This window comes from Protopterus annectens, chromosome 12.part0 (assembly GCF_019279795.1).
Source record: "Protopterus annectens isolate FY-2018-M chromosome 12.part0, PAN1.0, whole genome shotgun sequence".
Lineage (NCBI taxonomy): Eukaryota > Metazoa > Chordata > Ceratodontiformes > Protopteridae > Protopterus > Protopterus annectens.
The window spans coordinates 491,494,847-491,510,898 of record NC_056746.1 but is presented as its reverse complement, the minus strand read 5'-3'; the positions used below and the strand labels follow the sequence as shown (position 1 = coordinate 491,510,898).

General features: G+C 40.2%; 1 protein-coding gene across 3 annotated transcripts in view; it reads right to left on the bottom strand.

Annotated features, from left to right (window-relative positions):
• The window catches only part of ABAT (4-aminobutyrate aminotransferase), a 1,409,217-nt gene that overhangs the window by 252,688 nt on the left and 1,140,477 nt on the right, over positions 1-16,052 (bottom strand). For all 3 annotated transcript variants that reach the window (XM_044089599.1, XM_044089601.1, XM_044089600.1), the window contains one exon: positions 14,009-14,071. In XM_044089599.1, the coding sequence (XP_043945534.1) occupies positions 14,009-14,071 (63 nt within the window). The remainder of the gene's footprint in view (positions 1-14,008; positions 14,072-16,052) is intronic.

The window sequence follows — 16,052 nt, the reverse complement described above, 5'->3', positions numbered from 1 at the left end:
TTAGGTGAATTAGGGTTAGGGGTGGGTTAAGTGAGTTAGGGTTACGGCGCGGGTTAGGTGAGTGTGCGATTAGTGACGGACGTTAGGGTTTGGGTTAAGGTAAGTGGATAGATAGTAGTGTCTGTATAGTTTAGTGTAGGGTTAGTTGTAGGATTATAAGTGTATGTATGTGTATTGATGTTTTTTAGGTGTGCTTGTGTTGTGTGTATGTGTTTTGGAATAGCAAATGTTTTCCCAAGGAAAAAAAATGCTGTTCTGGATGTTCAATATTATGTGGTTTAGATATTTTAGGTTTGATGAAATAGCGTTCACTATTTTCATCTTTCGATAACATGATATAAACGCCCTTTCCAGCCATTCCACTAATATCTAGGATACTTCTGAAGATTCAGAATAAATTCCCCCAAAATCATTGTGGTGACTCCCTTCTGGCCCAGGCAACTGTGGTTCTCCCTTCTTTTGGAAATGGTTGGGGGAAATTACCACAAGCCTCCTCACAGAATGGATCTACTCACACAAGAGCATGGGTGTTTGATACATCCTGACATCAATCATCTTTAGTTGACTGCCTAGATGATAGGGTCTTAAATTCCTTTTAGGTACCTGTTTTCTGAGGACGTGCAGCACGTATGAATGGAAGCAATAAAGCCTGCTACTAGGAAATCATATATTAGCAAATGGAAAAAGGTTTCTAGTTGGTGCCAACATGATCAGCCCCAATTCAGAGCTAGTTGTTCTCTGGTTTTACAATATTTGCATGAATTACTGTACTATGATGTTTCTTACTCCTTCATCAAGGTTCATTTATCAGCTATTTCAGTGTGTCTGCCTATGGATCCCGGTCTTTCAAGGCAGTCACATGTCAAAATGTTCTTTTGAAAGGGGTTTTGCATAAGAGACCTCCATGTAAACCGGTGTCCTCTCCTTGGGATCTTAATTTTGTGTGTTAGAGAAACTAACACTTGCTTCCCGAGAGCCAGCTTATCTGGCTGACTCGAGGTTCTTAACATGGAAAACACTTTTTCTGATTGCAATGACATCTGCATGAAAGGCATCTAAGTTGCAGACTCTTATGGTGAGTCAAACCTTCCTCATTTTCCACAAGGCCAGGGTTTCTTTGAGAACTAATCTTTCTTTTATGCCTGAAGTGGTATCGGAGTTTCCTTTAAGCCAAACTATCCATCTCCCTGTTTTCTTTCCTGAACCTAAAGGAAGGAGAAAGGATACCCCATATCTTAACAGAGCTAAATCTTTTAGATCGTTGGATCAATTCTTCATTTCTTGTGAAGTAAGAAGGGGCAATGTGTGCCAAAACAAACTATTTGCAAATAGTTGACTAAGGCTATCACCTTTTGTTATACTCACCATGATAAATTAATTCCAGGCAGGGTCAAGGCCCAATCTACAAGGACCTTGGCTTCTTCTATGGCTTTTTCGAAAGGGTTGAATTCTAGAAGTATTCTAGAAGCTGCTACTTGGTCCTCTGTACCTAGTTTTACAAAGCACTAAAAGCTGGATTCCTTCTCTAGGTCTAAATCATACTTTGCTAGGAATATTCTTCAGGGGCTCCTGGACCCTTCTCTTTCCACCTCTCAAATATAGTTATCAATGGTAATTTACCCATATAGCTAAGGCTACTGCAGCAGTGAGCAATATGATGAACATAATGCAGTTGTGCTAGTTGAACTTACCATAGCAGCAGAAGTTTGTGTGCTCACTGCTGCAATAGCTCCTCCCTCTCCTTTTTTGGTGTGTTTTTTATGCCAGGCTGTGGACATTTATTTATTACTCCAAGCCTTTCAGTGTTCAGCCTCTCTCTACCTGCTGGCAGGAAAACTCTGAGGGGCTTCACACCTAAACTTGTCTTTTAGTCAGCTTAGCTCAAGCTGCTTGACAGTTTGCGCACTTGAAAGATGCCCTGAAGCCTTGGAAGCTGTCTGTCTGTTATGTCATTGGCAGGATATAACTCATATAGATAAGGCTGCTGCAGCAGTGATCATTCAAATATCTACTGTTATGGTAAATTCAACTTGCACAACTGTACTTTCTACAGCCAACCTCTGATATGAGCTTACTGGCTAGAATCAATGTTGCCATCCTAATTAGTTATGCTTCACTTTAAATATCCAAAAAGGAAAAAAAAATAATCAATTAAAGACAAAAAAAAAATGACCTCTAAGTATTTAACTGAGTACGTACGTGTAGAACAGAGTGTCTGTGCTGTATCTTTAAGAAGCATTTCAAGGACTGAATGTGCATATAAATAGCAAGCATGTGTTAGCTTCAGTGCCATTTTGAGAGTGCAGTCAGAGAGTGCCATTATAATAGCTAGTTTGTATATAAGTTTATATAAGTTATTAAGCCTCAATCCTGATGTGCTTGTACATAATAAAGCTGCTTGAACAGAATCCACAGAGCCTCGTCTATTACATCCTGACTAGATGAGCGACATGGATTCAGAACCGGGATTCCTGAGATTGATATCCAGAGCTATGAGGTGCAGAGATAAAAGTGAAGGTAAACTAAGAGAAATTAGCATGATAAAGGGCCAGAAAAGAACCAAAGGTAATGACAACTTGCGCGAACAGTTTATTTTATAAAAAAGATAAAACGGAGCATTAGAAGGACACAAACTGCTTTATTAAACAAGTGAGAGGCAGAAAATCTTTATTAATTAAACAAAATGTTCAAAATTAAGATATCTGATAAAATGATTATCAGAAAAGCACATAAGCGGTTTGGAATTACCTCAGAATTGCAAAACGGGCATGTTTAATACAAAATGAGCATGTTTAAAGTTAAACAGGCATGTTTAGAGTAAAATGAGCACAAGAAAAGTACAATGGGCATGAAAAAAAAATTAAATGAGCAAAATGAATATAATAAGGGCAAAAAGGGCACATTAAGCATAAATAAAGCAAGGCAACTGCAATTTTATTTTGGCAAAGTATTGTGTTTTGACATAACTACTACTTCATATTGTATCAAGGGCATAAAAAGAGATATTCGAAGTATCTCAAAGTGTGTAAAAGTACTTACATTGTATGCTTATTACTGTGCATGTATTTTGAAGAGTTTATTTGTGAGTAAAGTGCAACTATTTCATGAAGTACAGTCAAAGTACGGCCATTTCGAAAAATTTCTTGTGCTGGGTGTGTCTGTTTGCAAAGTGATGCCATTACAGAGTGTTTCTTGCACTGTAAAGAATTATCTAGCAAGGTACCACCATTTTCAGGAAGTTTCAGTGTGGTATGTACTGTTTAATCGGAAAGTGCAGTTACTTTGAAATGTTTCTTACTCTGAGCTTCTTCTGCCCAGTTCATTTGCAAAAGTGCAGTTATTTTGAAATGTTTCTTACACTGATAAGCGGTGATTTCTTGCAGTACAGTAATTTCAAGAGTATTACAGTGCCAGAGAGACTTATTTCGCAGAGTTCAGTTATTCAGAGGCTTGTTTTGTTATTGGGCATAGTTACAAATACTGGCATAAATTTCTGGAATATGTAGATGTGTGTGTGTGTGTGTGTGTGTGTGTGTGTGTGTGTGTGTGTGTGTGTGTGTGTTCATGCATACTTGCAAACCCATTCACTGGTATATGTTAATATGGCAGATGGATTTCAAAAGCCCTTACCACTTGTATTTGATCAGAATATTGCAGAAAATTGGAGAATATTTGAGTAAGAGTATGCTATTTTTATACAAGCAACTTATTCTGACAAAGATACAAACACCAAGGCATTCATTTTGCTAAACCTAGCTGGGTCAGACGCCACTGAAAGAGAGCGTTGATTTTTGTAGGCACAAGCAGTATATGAGGGAGAAGGTAAAAATCGTCATATTGTTGTACGGGCTGAATCAAGGGAAGCCCCCATGTGTTTGAAGTGCAAATTCAGAGAAATGTGCAACCTCCAGACAAATGTTACATAAGAGAGACATTTGTTTTACACAAGAGATTAGAAACCAGGGGAAACTTTTGTAGCTTATGTAACTGTCCTGAGAAACAGGGCTAAAATGTGTCAGTTTGGTGACTTAAAATATGAATTAATAAAGGATAGGCTTGTATGTGGTATTAATAGTGCTGCTGTGAGAAAGATGTAGCTTCGTGACAGTACTTTAATGCTGAGTAAAGCTACTGAAATTTGTCAAATCCGTGAAGTTACAGAAAGGCACACAAGAATGGTTGTAAGTGATAAGAGCATGGTTTCAGCAGGCTCCAGAGCAAATATACACAGCATGCAACATGTGGCAAGCAGAAGTAGGGTTAAGCACATGACGGCTACAGCCCCTGCTGGTTTTCATGGGAAACGTCATAGTTTATTCCAGCAAGTTCTAAGAAAGCAGCATGCTCAGTCCAATACAAGGGTGAATCAGCAAGACCCCAATTCAGCTTTTATGTTAACTGTTGCAATTGTGGTGCCAATCATGAGCTTAAAAGAGGGAAATGCTTAGCATTTGGTCAGCAATGCCACAAGTGTAAAAAATTTAACCATTTTCAAAAGTTTTGCAAATCAAGTAAACCTCACAGAGTTATAAAGAAATGTCACTTAAAAAAGCAAGTTGATCATACAGAGAGCTGAAATTCTACTTTCTACATAGATGGTGTATTAGTAATTGGTAAAAAGGTTGATGCAGTGAATTTTCTGGCAAAGAATGAAGTGTTTTGTACTGTCCAGTTCAATGGTAAATCCACAGAGCTTAAAGTAGACACTGGTTCAAAGTGTAATGTTATGTCAGCAGACATTTGCTAAGGTGAGAACTAATGAACAACTCAATGTAGCTAGTAGTGTGAAACGTGTTGTTATGGAGGTGAAGAAATTCAAACTGAAGGGTCAGTAGTGCTTCTTGTTATTTGGCTAGGAACTGTGACAGCTTGTTATTCTATGAAATTCAAAGACCTGTGCAGTCATTACTGGGTCTCAGAGACAGTCTGAGAATGAATTTGCTTTGTTTTACCAAAGAAGTTCATCATATAATCACATATCCTAGTTTCAATTTTTCTGAAGCCATTTTCTCAGAGAATGATGATGTTTTCAGTGACAAGTTGGGCAATGCTCCAGTTGTGTGTTCTATGAGGTTAGACCCAGAGGTCAGTCCAGCAGGATAAAGTCAAAGCTCAGCTGGACAAAATGGTACAGCAAGGTGTAATTTGTCTAGTTACAGAACCAACTGAATGGGTGTCGTTCATGGCAGCAGCCCACAAAAAAAGGCTCAGATGAAATCAGAATATGTACTGACCCAAGAGATTTGAACAAGGCATTAAAGAGACCACATCATCCTATGCGTACAGTCGAGGAAGCTGCAGCCCTAATACCAAATGCCACTGTTTTTTTCTGTCTTGGATGCAAAAGATTCATTTTGGCAAGTGATACCTGATCTTAAATCTTCATTACTGACTACTTTCCGTACCCCATTTGGAAGATATAGATTCCTCAGGATGCCATTTGGAATAAATTCTGCACGTGCAGTCTTCCAGTATACAATGGAGCACATTTTTTCAGGTTATCCTTGTGCCATAACATAGCAATAACCCATGCCTGGGTGTGGGTAATCCTGGATTTACCCATGGTTGGTGTGGTTTGGTCATGAGAGCAAAGCCCGAGTGGCCAAACAAAGCCAACCATGGGTAAATCCAGCATCACCCACACCCAGGCGTGGGTTATTGCTATTATACAATGACATTATTTAAGAAAAAAATACTTACTTTTCTTAAATAATGGCATTGTATAATGCCTCCTTGCTGCCCTTCTGCAGCTGTCTGGTATTCTGTGGCAGTTCTGATGTACTGCGCATGCATATGCCTATGCAGTACATCAGAGCTGTGGGCAAAAGAAACGGAGAAAGCAAGATCTCCATTGCTTTTTACAAACTGTTTTGCTATATTAAATGGGTTTAACATAATGAGACAGCTTTAAAAAAGGCAACAGAGAATCTCCGTTGCTTATTTTAAAGCTGTCTCACTATGTTAAACCCATTTAACATAGCGAGACAGTGTTGCTGTAAGAGTTATAGTAATGGAAAAAGTCTGGGCGACTGGACCTTTTTCCATTACTATAACTTGGATTTACAACATGCACGCTGACCAATCAGCGTGCACGTTTTTTAATATTAATGGGGGGTCGTTGTATAATAGTAGATGATTTATTGATTGGAGGCAATGGTGAAGCAGAGCATAATGAGTTCTAGACAGAGCATGTGAAGTGAACTTAAATCTCAATCTTCTAAAGTGTAAATTCAAACTACCAGAAGTTATGTATGTAGGTCATTTATTTACCAGCACTGGCTTGAGACTAGACCCACCCAAGCAAGCAACCATTCTTGAAATGTCAGCACTAGATAATGTTCAAGCTCTACAATGTTTTCTTGGTATGGTCCGCTATCTAGGCAAGTTTATACCAGATTTCAGTGAGTTGGCAGCACCTTTAAGAGAGCTGATGTGCAAAAATGTTACATGGTCTTGGTTGGAACAGCACCAGAAAGCATTTGAAAACCTTAAGCAGAAAATTGCCACCCCACCTACATTAAGATACTATGATGTCAATAAACCAGTCACTCTTTCCTGTGATGCTTCAAAATTTGGTCTTGGCGCAGTTATTCTTCAAGAAGGCAGACCAGTAGCCTAAATAAAAATCTGCCTAAGCAGCAGAGACCTCCAAAGCAGACACCCAAGCAACCGCTACCCCAAAACAAAACACGTGCAACACATAGCTCACAAAGCCAGTGTGCCGAACAGTCACAGCCCTTAAGGCTAAACAACACACCTGATACACTTGTAATAGGTGACTCTATCGTCAGGCACACTGACGTCCCGCTCACCAGGCTGAACAAGGAGAAGGTCACGTTGAGCTGCCTGTCGGGCGCTAGGATCCACCACATAACACAAGCACTCAGGTCACTCCAAGGCAAGTACAAATATGACTCAGTCATTGTCCATGCTGGTGTGAATGACCTGAGACGTACCTCCCTGGACTACATGAAAAGAGACATAGAGGAGCTCTCTGAGCATGTAGCCCAGGCCGGTATGACCCTGACCTTGAGTAGCATCTTACCCTCACCAAGAATGATGCCACAATATGAAGACAAGATGATCAATTTCAACAATTGGCTTAAGTGTTGGTGTCATTCAAAGGGGATCCAATGCCTGTCAGCCTAGGATGACATGCTCGACAAGCCACGATGCTTCGGTAGGGACGGCTTACACCTGTCACCCCTGGGCTTTCGGATATTGGCAAAGGCTCTTGCTACCCCCATAGTGCCTTTTTTAGGCAAGGCTCAAAGACAAACCCACCTCCATAGGTATCACAAGGGATAAGAAACTAAGAGTAATGCTACTCAACGCCAGAAGTCTAAACCTCAAGATGCACGCACTTGAAACTCTCCTTAGCATGGAGAACATCGATATCTGTGCAGTAACAGAAACCTGGTTCAAGGCTCCCGAGAGCACCCCAGCACTACCAGGTTATACCTCATACCATGCTTTTTGGCCCCAAAACTTGGACCAAACCACAAAAGGAGGGGGAGTATCAATATTCGTCAAAGATACCCACACCTCCAGGTTGGTGGCACAGCACGAAGCATCAGAGACTATCCATGTGCAACTAACTGTGGGTAAAACTGCCTTCCAGTTTATAGCCTGCTACAGACCAACCTCCCAAACACAGGAACCCCACTTGGCCTTCCTGAGAATACTGGAAAATATGAAGGTCTCTCCAAACACCATTACATTGGGCGACTTCAACTACCCAAACATAGACTGGGAGCATTACTCTAGTGCCAACACCCTAGCCCAAAGGTTCCTAGAATGTATAAACTCAAATGCTATGGAACAACTTGTTACCACTCCCACAAGAGGGGAAAACATACTGGACCTGATCATCACCAACATGGGGACACTATGCTCCAGACCAGAAGTGTATCCCTCACTGGTAAGATCAAACCATAAACTAATCTCACTGGATATTCACATCCCGACCCCACCCCCTGCCCAGAAAACCACAGTGAAAAACTTCTCTAAAGCAAATTTCACACACCTCAAAACTGAGGCGAAATCCTTCAAAGCCCCCGGGCCTGTGGAAAATACGGCCCAGACTGCAGAATCCTTTATAAATGCATTCTATGAACACCTTCAGGAATGCATGGATCATGCAATCCCAAATAAAACCAAGACCCAATCCTCCAAAGGCAGGCGTCCTGTCTGGTGGACCCCAGCCATAAACAAACTATACAATAGAAGGAGGAAGCTACTACATGATAGAGCAAAATCCCAAAAGGAAAGGCATCTCTGATCAGTATTAGCAAAAACTATGGGCACTCATAAAATCGTCTAAGGCCAGCTTGAGAGAAAAATTGCACAGGACACTAAGGAAAATCACAAGGCTTCCTTTAGTTAGGGTGGACACCTGGGTGGGAATTCCCAGATTGGCTCAGAATTAGTCCAAAATGACAAAAATACACCGAGCCCACAGACATTGCCAACATCCTAGCTGACAGGTTCAGTGCAAACTTCTCCCCTCTCCCCACCAAAGGGCAAATATCTATCCCAACAGAGTGCTGCCCCCTGACATCTCAGATGCTCAGGTAAGAGCCGTCTCCAAAGCAAAAACACAGCATCAATGGGACCAGATGGTGTCCCGGGCTGCGTCCTACATGAACTCCAAGAAGAGCTAAACCCAAACATAAAACTACTGTTCAATCTTAGCCTTACTACAGGATATGTACCCAAAGAGTGGCGTACAGCAACAGTGGTCCCTCTCCACAAAGGTGGTGCCTCAACGGATCCTGGAAACTATCGCCCCATAAGCCTGACTAGCTTGGTCTGCAAAGCTATGGAAAGGATCATCATGGACCTCATAAATAAAGATATTGGGGACCTACAGACACTGGATCCTACCCAGTTTGGCTTTGTTAAGGGCAGATCCTGCCTCTTAAACCTGGTTGATTTCTTTGAAACAGTCACCAAGGCCATTTTGGAGGGGAAGGTGGGCCACACAGCCTACCTGGACCTCGCAAAAGCCTTCGATACAATACCCCACTCGGGCATTATAGATAAGCTCACCAGCTTAAATATAAACCCCTATGTCACTAGATGGGTTGCAAACTGGCTCAAGGACAGAACCCACATGGTTAGAATTGCTGGAGCCATGTCAGACTCCAAACCAGTTACAAGTGGCGTCCCACAAGGCTCAGTCCTGGGACCTCTCTTGTTCGGTATATATTTCTCAGCGGTACAGGCCAACACAGAAGGACTGTGGCTGACCAAGTTCACAGATGACTGCAAACTGGGCGCCATAATCAACTCTCCAGCCAACACAAGCATCCTCCAAAAGGGCCTCATAGAAACAGACAACTGGTGCCAGAGCCATGGCCTCAAGCTAAATGCCAAAAAGTGTATAGTCATCCCCTTTGGCAAAAACAAAGTGCCCACAAATTACCACATAGGTGGTAATCCATTAAGTACAGAAGAAGTCATTAGGGACCTGGGGACCCAAGTTGATAGCAATCTCTCATTTGACAACCACGTGGCCAAAGTGATTAGAAAAACATTTTATATAGCCCACCTAATCATGAAGGGATTCACATCTAGATCAGGGGAGGTCATTGTACCTATTTACTCATCCCTCATCAGGCCCATAATTGAGTACAATGCCCCTTTTGGGATGTACCTTACCAGACACCTGCAGCAACTGGAAAGACCCAAAAAGTACCTCACCAAGAGGATCAAAGGGCTCAAACAGATGCCATATGCTGCCCGGTTAAAGAAACTCCAGCTCTACTCAGTGGCATACCGCCTGCTCAGAGGCGATCTGTGCCTGACGTATAAAGCCATGTCCAACCCGGAATTAATGGACATGCTGCACCTCAGAAAATCCAAATCCCATTGAGCTATGCGCTTGAGAGACTTCAACCTCAGCACTGAAATAAATAGGACATGCTGGAGGGACAGATTCATAACCCAGAGGCTCCCTTCACTCTGGAATAAAATCCCAGTCCAGGTTAGGCAGAGTCCCACATTGACTCTCTTCAAGAGGAATCTTGATGAGTGGATGGGAGATCGTAGGTTTACCCCGGCTATCACTTCTGTGTCACTGTTAGACAGAGGCACAGTATACTAACCTCAAAAAAAGGCATAGCAAAATTAATTTAAAATGGGTGGCGAAAGCCAAACACACTCTGGCTAGGCTTATAAATGCCCTAGGGCAGATAGCCTAGTATGAACCTATGAACCTATGTATCTAGAACCCTTACCCAAATTGAAATGCAATGTGATCAAATTGAGAAAGAACTTTTGGCAATAGTATTTGCATGTTCAAAGTTTCATGATTATATCTATGGTCAAGTTATCCAGATTGAAACTGATCAGTCTAGTTACTATTTTAAAGAAGCCTATGTATTCAGCTCCAATGAGATTTTAAAGAATGATGCTCAAATTGTAAAAGTACAACTTCAAAATGGTCTATACAAAAGGCAAACTTCTTTATCTGGATGATACCTTTTCCAGATTGCCCAGAAATACAACAGAACAGCTTGACACAGAGAATTTTGACTTTGACATAAGGGAAGTACATAATTTTTCTACCAGGATATTTGATGAGCTGAGAGATTATACAAAGATTGACCCTATTTTGCAAAAGCTCAACCATTACATTATTGTTGGATGGCCGTCAAAGTAATCTAGTGTACCACCAAGTGAAAACTTATTTTCCTTACAGAGATGAGGTGTTGATGGAAGCTGGCATTATTTTCAAAGGTCCTAAAATTGTTATTCCTGCTTCCTTACAACATGAATATATCCAGATTTTGCATCGTGGTCACCTCGGTTCCGAATCTACCAAAAGAAGGGTGAGAGAACTAGCATTTTGGCCTTTTCTAGTAAAAGACATTGATAAAGTAATTTCTTCTAATTCAGTATGCAAAAGTCATAAACCGTATTTGCAAAGAGAACCATCTCAGTAAACTCAAGTTCCTGAACTACATTGGTCAAAAGTAGCCACTGATATATTTGAGTGGAACAATCAGCATTGCTTAGTATTGGTAGACTCTTATTCGAACTGGTTTGAGATCGATTTACTACCTAATCTAACATTCACTGCTGTTACCACTAAGTTGAAACACCATTTTCTCAGTCCATGGTAGTCTATACAAAGGTATTTCTGATAATGGTACTCAATTTACTAGTCAGTTGTTTCAGATGTTTGTAAGAGAATGGGACTTTGTACATGTTACTAGTAGTCCAGGATATCCAGTCAAATGGACTAGCTGAATGTGCAGTACAGAGTGCAAAGCAATTACTTGAAAGGTCAAAGTGTGACAATACCATTGTCTTTTTGAATTTACTTAATCTCAGAAACATATCCTGTGATGATATACTTGGCTCACCTTCTCAGAGACTTCTATCCAGGCAAACCAGAACAACACTGCCTATCAGTTCAAGTTTATTGAGGCCTAAAGCTAAGAACAACAGAACCAATCGAGCCCAATTATTCAGGAAGCGTTCTTTCCAGAAGTCCACTTATGATAAATCAAGCAGATTTTGTCGTCCATTGAAAGAAAGAGAAAAAGTGAGGCTACAAACAGTGAAATGTTTTGACTGGATTGGTCAAGTAACAGGTATATGTACCGAGCCGAGATCCTACTTCATAGAATCTGAGGGTGTGGAGTACAGGAGAAATCACAGACATCTTCTTCCTGTATCAGAATCAATATCACAGCATTGTTCCTGTGATACATGGACCATGGACCATGGTACCATGGACTTCGATATGGTAAACCATCAGTTACTTCTATATACTTTAAAAACCCTGTATCTAGATACTCCAGCCCTTGACTGGTTTCAAGCTTACCTCACTGGGAGACAACAAGCAGTAATGTGGCAAAACAAGCTCTCCTGCCTACTACCAAATACCATAGGAGTTCCTCAAGGTTCCATATTAGGACCTCTCCTCTTTTCAGTCTTCATAAACGACATCCAAACAGTCATCCCTGAATCCACCTGCATTCAATATGCAGATGACTCGACTATAATATGTTCCAGTGCCTCTCTTGCAAATCTACTAACTACCACCCAACATAGCTTCACCAAAGTCGAAAACTGGCTTGCCAACCATCTCCTGATCTTAAATCCAAACAAAACCAAGTTACTTCTCCTCTACCCAACCAATAGATCTCCGACTGAAAACTTCACTATAAAATCCAATAATGGGACCATCATCTCCCCAGACACCTATACAAAGCTATTAGGATTAAACATTGACAATAAACTCAGATTTGATATACATATCAACCAAGCCATTAAGTCAGTCAACAAGAAACTTGGGACCCTATACAGAATTAAAGCCTTCCTTACCCCGAATGCCAGGGCAGCCACAGCCCGTTCACACCTTCTCTCTACCCTACTATATGCCTCTTCTGTCCTCACTCACCTTAACAAATCTGATCTGGCCAAGCTCTCATCCTGCTATAATCACATTGCCAGGTTAGATTTACAGGCCTACTCTACAGAACACACCACTGTACTAACCTGAAAAAGCTTGGATGGATAGAATTCCCACACCTTCTTCACCAGTCCCAACTCATAGAGGCCTTCAAAATCCTTAAACAACCCGAGAATACCCCAGCACTAAAAAACTTAATGACTCCCTACTCCAATCTAAGCTGCCTTCGCTCAGCAAACAGACTCCTTGTCCAAACAACTAAATCTCTCAACCTAGGTGGTGACGCTGTTGCCAACACCACTGGTAAAATATGGAACTCTCTCCCAAATAACACCACGCTCTGAACTTCTCTAAGTCAATTCAAAAATAGTCTAAAACTCCACTTCAAGTCACACTGGCTATGTCCTTGCTCAAACCCAGACTAGCTCTGTGCCATTAACTAAAACATAAACAACTAGCTAAGATGATAAGTACTTTGTATACTGTGATAAAGAAATATGTATCCTGTCTAACTCTATGTCATTATACTGCCTACCGTCCTTGCTAATATGTTATTAATGTTACATTTGTAGTAATCTCAGAAATAGTAATGGCAGTCTTGTACTTGTATGTAAATAGCCTATGTTTTTGTTAAGTTCTTTCAGCTCATTTACTGTACCTAATTATCAATGTAACTCTGTTGGAGCTTTTCTCCCCGGGCCTCCACTGAAAAAGGACATGTATCCAGTCGGACCATCCCGGTTAACAAATGTAAAATAAAATAATAATAATAAATAAATAAATAATAAAATAAATACAGACTCATCTCAGAGCAATCCAGACAATGTTCCTGTTGCAGAACGTGTCTAACTTCTGCTTCCATTCCTGATGATATTCTGGATGTCCCTAAGGTTGAACATCAGTAGCGACAGTCCCAGCTGCTAAATCTAATTCTAAATTTTATGTCACATGATTTGGTTGTATTTCCAGACCTAGTGTGAAATACACAGTGACCTGGACATATATATGTGTATCTGGTTCTGTATAATTGCATGACAAAGAATTATTTGTATTGATTGGTGTCAGTATTGCTTGTTGTCAATATTGCATGACCTATTTCTCAAAGAAGGAGCACGTAGAACAGAGTGTGTGTGTGTTGTATCTTTTAAAAGCATTTCAAGGACTGAACATGCATATAAATAGCAAGCATGTGTTAGCTTCAGTGCCATTTTGAGAGTCCAGCCAGAGAGTGAGCATGTATGAATGTAATAGCTAGTTTGTATATAAGTTTATCTAAGTTAAAGTTATTATGCCTCAATCCTGATGTGTTTGTACATAATAAAGCTGCTTGAACAGAACTCACAAAGACTCGTCTATTACATCCTGACTAGATCAGTGATAGTATGTATTATCTTCATGGCTAGACATGAAATGGTACACAAAGAACCCTGTCCTAATAGCTTTTTATGCATGTAGTATTGCTTCTGCAATCACATCAGAAATCCATAAAACCCATAGTAATATACAAGGACAATGAACTGGCATTTTGGTGATTGTACAGTTAATAACCTTAAATGAAGCAGTACAAGATTTTACAAATACCTGGTTAATCATGCACGTTTCTAATTCCTCTTTTGAGGCTTCACAGTGTCCCCTTTCTTTATTCTGCAAGAAAATCAGACAGAAGAAAGATACTTTGGGTAAATACATGCCAATCAAGAAAATACATTTTATGTATTAATTATTATTATTTATTATATATTACTTAAACATTAACAAGGTGCTTCTTAGGTTTCTGAAGAATAAATGGCTACTCATCTAAGATCTATTTGTCAACAGATGATCTTAACAACCAAGTGTCTGAAAACAGTAAAATAAAAAAAAAAAATCTTGTTGTGGGGGTCAAGCCCAAATACAAATATCCTTCACCCTAAACTCTGTCAATCCTATTTGTGGTAACTGCATGCTAAAGAAAGTGAAATTATTACTGGCTGTGTTAATTAAGGTAGCTGGTACAGGTGACTTAAGCAGCTCAGTAGTTCTAGGAAGCACTTGGATTAGCAAACCATTTACCACAGACATTTCTGGGAAGAGCTCATGCCTCATTATCATATGCCACTCCCTAGGAATGCCTCATTAACATTTGTAGTAAGCAAGAGGAGATATAGCATGGCTGTCTATGAAATGGAAAGAGCTACCATCAGTAGTAAAACATCCGTCTCAGGGTTTATCACTGGCAGTAACCCCTTCTGAATCCTAGGGTCTGCATTCTCCTCTTGCAATTCCTTCTGACAAGAAAAAGCTAATAGAACAGAATGAGAAAGATAAAGCCAGTGAAAGATATGGGATATAAAAATCTCATTCATGACTTGGGCTAAGGTCTGGTAAATCTACAACTGACAGAGCACAAGGCAACTTTAAGGAACTGCACATTATGCTTTTGAATCACCCTCTTTGTTATTATACATGCAAAAATGTTATGTGCATTTATTTTAGTTTATGATACTAGTTGCCCGTTCGATTCTCAGTTAGAGCGTCTTCTGTGTGTCGACATGTGTGAATGGGCGTTCCTTCATTGAAGGTTGTGTGTTAGGCCCGGCAAGCCAGCACATAAAACTCTACTGCCAATCATTAGCGGACCGGAGTTCCGCTGTGACGACCCCTAACCGGGAAAAGCCAAAAGACACAAACAAACATACTAGGTTATGGACAGAAACAATGCAAATGTTCACACTGAGAACTAAAAAAATAATTTTGAACAGTTAATACAAAATCATACTACTGTTCAAAAATAAAAATTGTACCTTGCTACATCTGGATGCCAATCATGTGACTAAGTACATACTCGCTGTACAAATACAGGTGGGATAGTACCCAAGCTCCATTTCTAGTGGATTTTGTTAATTAGGGAACTGTATGCAGTAAATCAAAAAGAATCTTAAACAAAACAATATTTCTTTAATGTATGACTACATGTTGATATTTTAGATGTGGTGGCTGAAAAATGTCTGGAGACAAGAAAGCTATGTTCGTTTTCTTTAAAAGAAGCAGTTAGAAAAACTGCTACAGAAAGAAAAGGAAGAGAAAAGGAACACAGAGGTTTCTAAACAACTTGCACTGGGCTGCAAAAGAGGAAATTCAGTAGTTTAAAGAGTCAGAATATTCATTATCTACAGAGCCTTTGGAGGAGATCAAGATAGAGACTTGAATTCATACTGACTGTCTGGACAATGTGAATTTGGAGGAATACTTTGAGCATGCAAGATAAGCTTATATGTCTGTGCTATATGTGTAAACTGAAAGGTAAGTTGCTTGTAAAATTTTAGAATAAATTATCTTCTTGGATGTCAAAGCATGTGGGTCTGTTATCCTAATAGGGAAGCTATGACTTTTTGGAAGGCGTGATGTGTTAAAACTGTGATTATACAATGACTGCCAATTAGCATTCCAAAACGTGCACGCTGATTAGCCAGCCCAACTAGCATGCTCATTGTAAATCTGACTTATACTAATGGAAAAAGGTCTGGTAGCCCAGACTTTTTCCATCAGTATATGTCCTGATTCTTTTGTCTGTGTGAGCACAGGTGCTACAATCTTTTGTTATACGTTTAACATAGTGAGATAGCTTTAAAAAAGGGAATGGAGA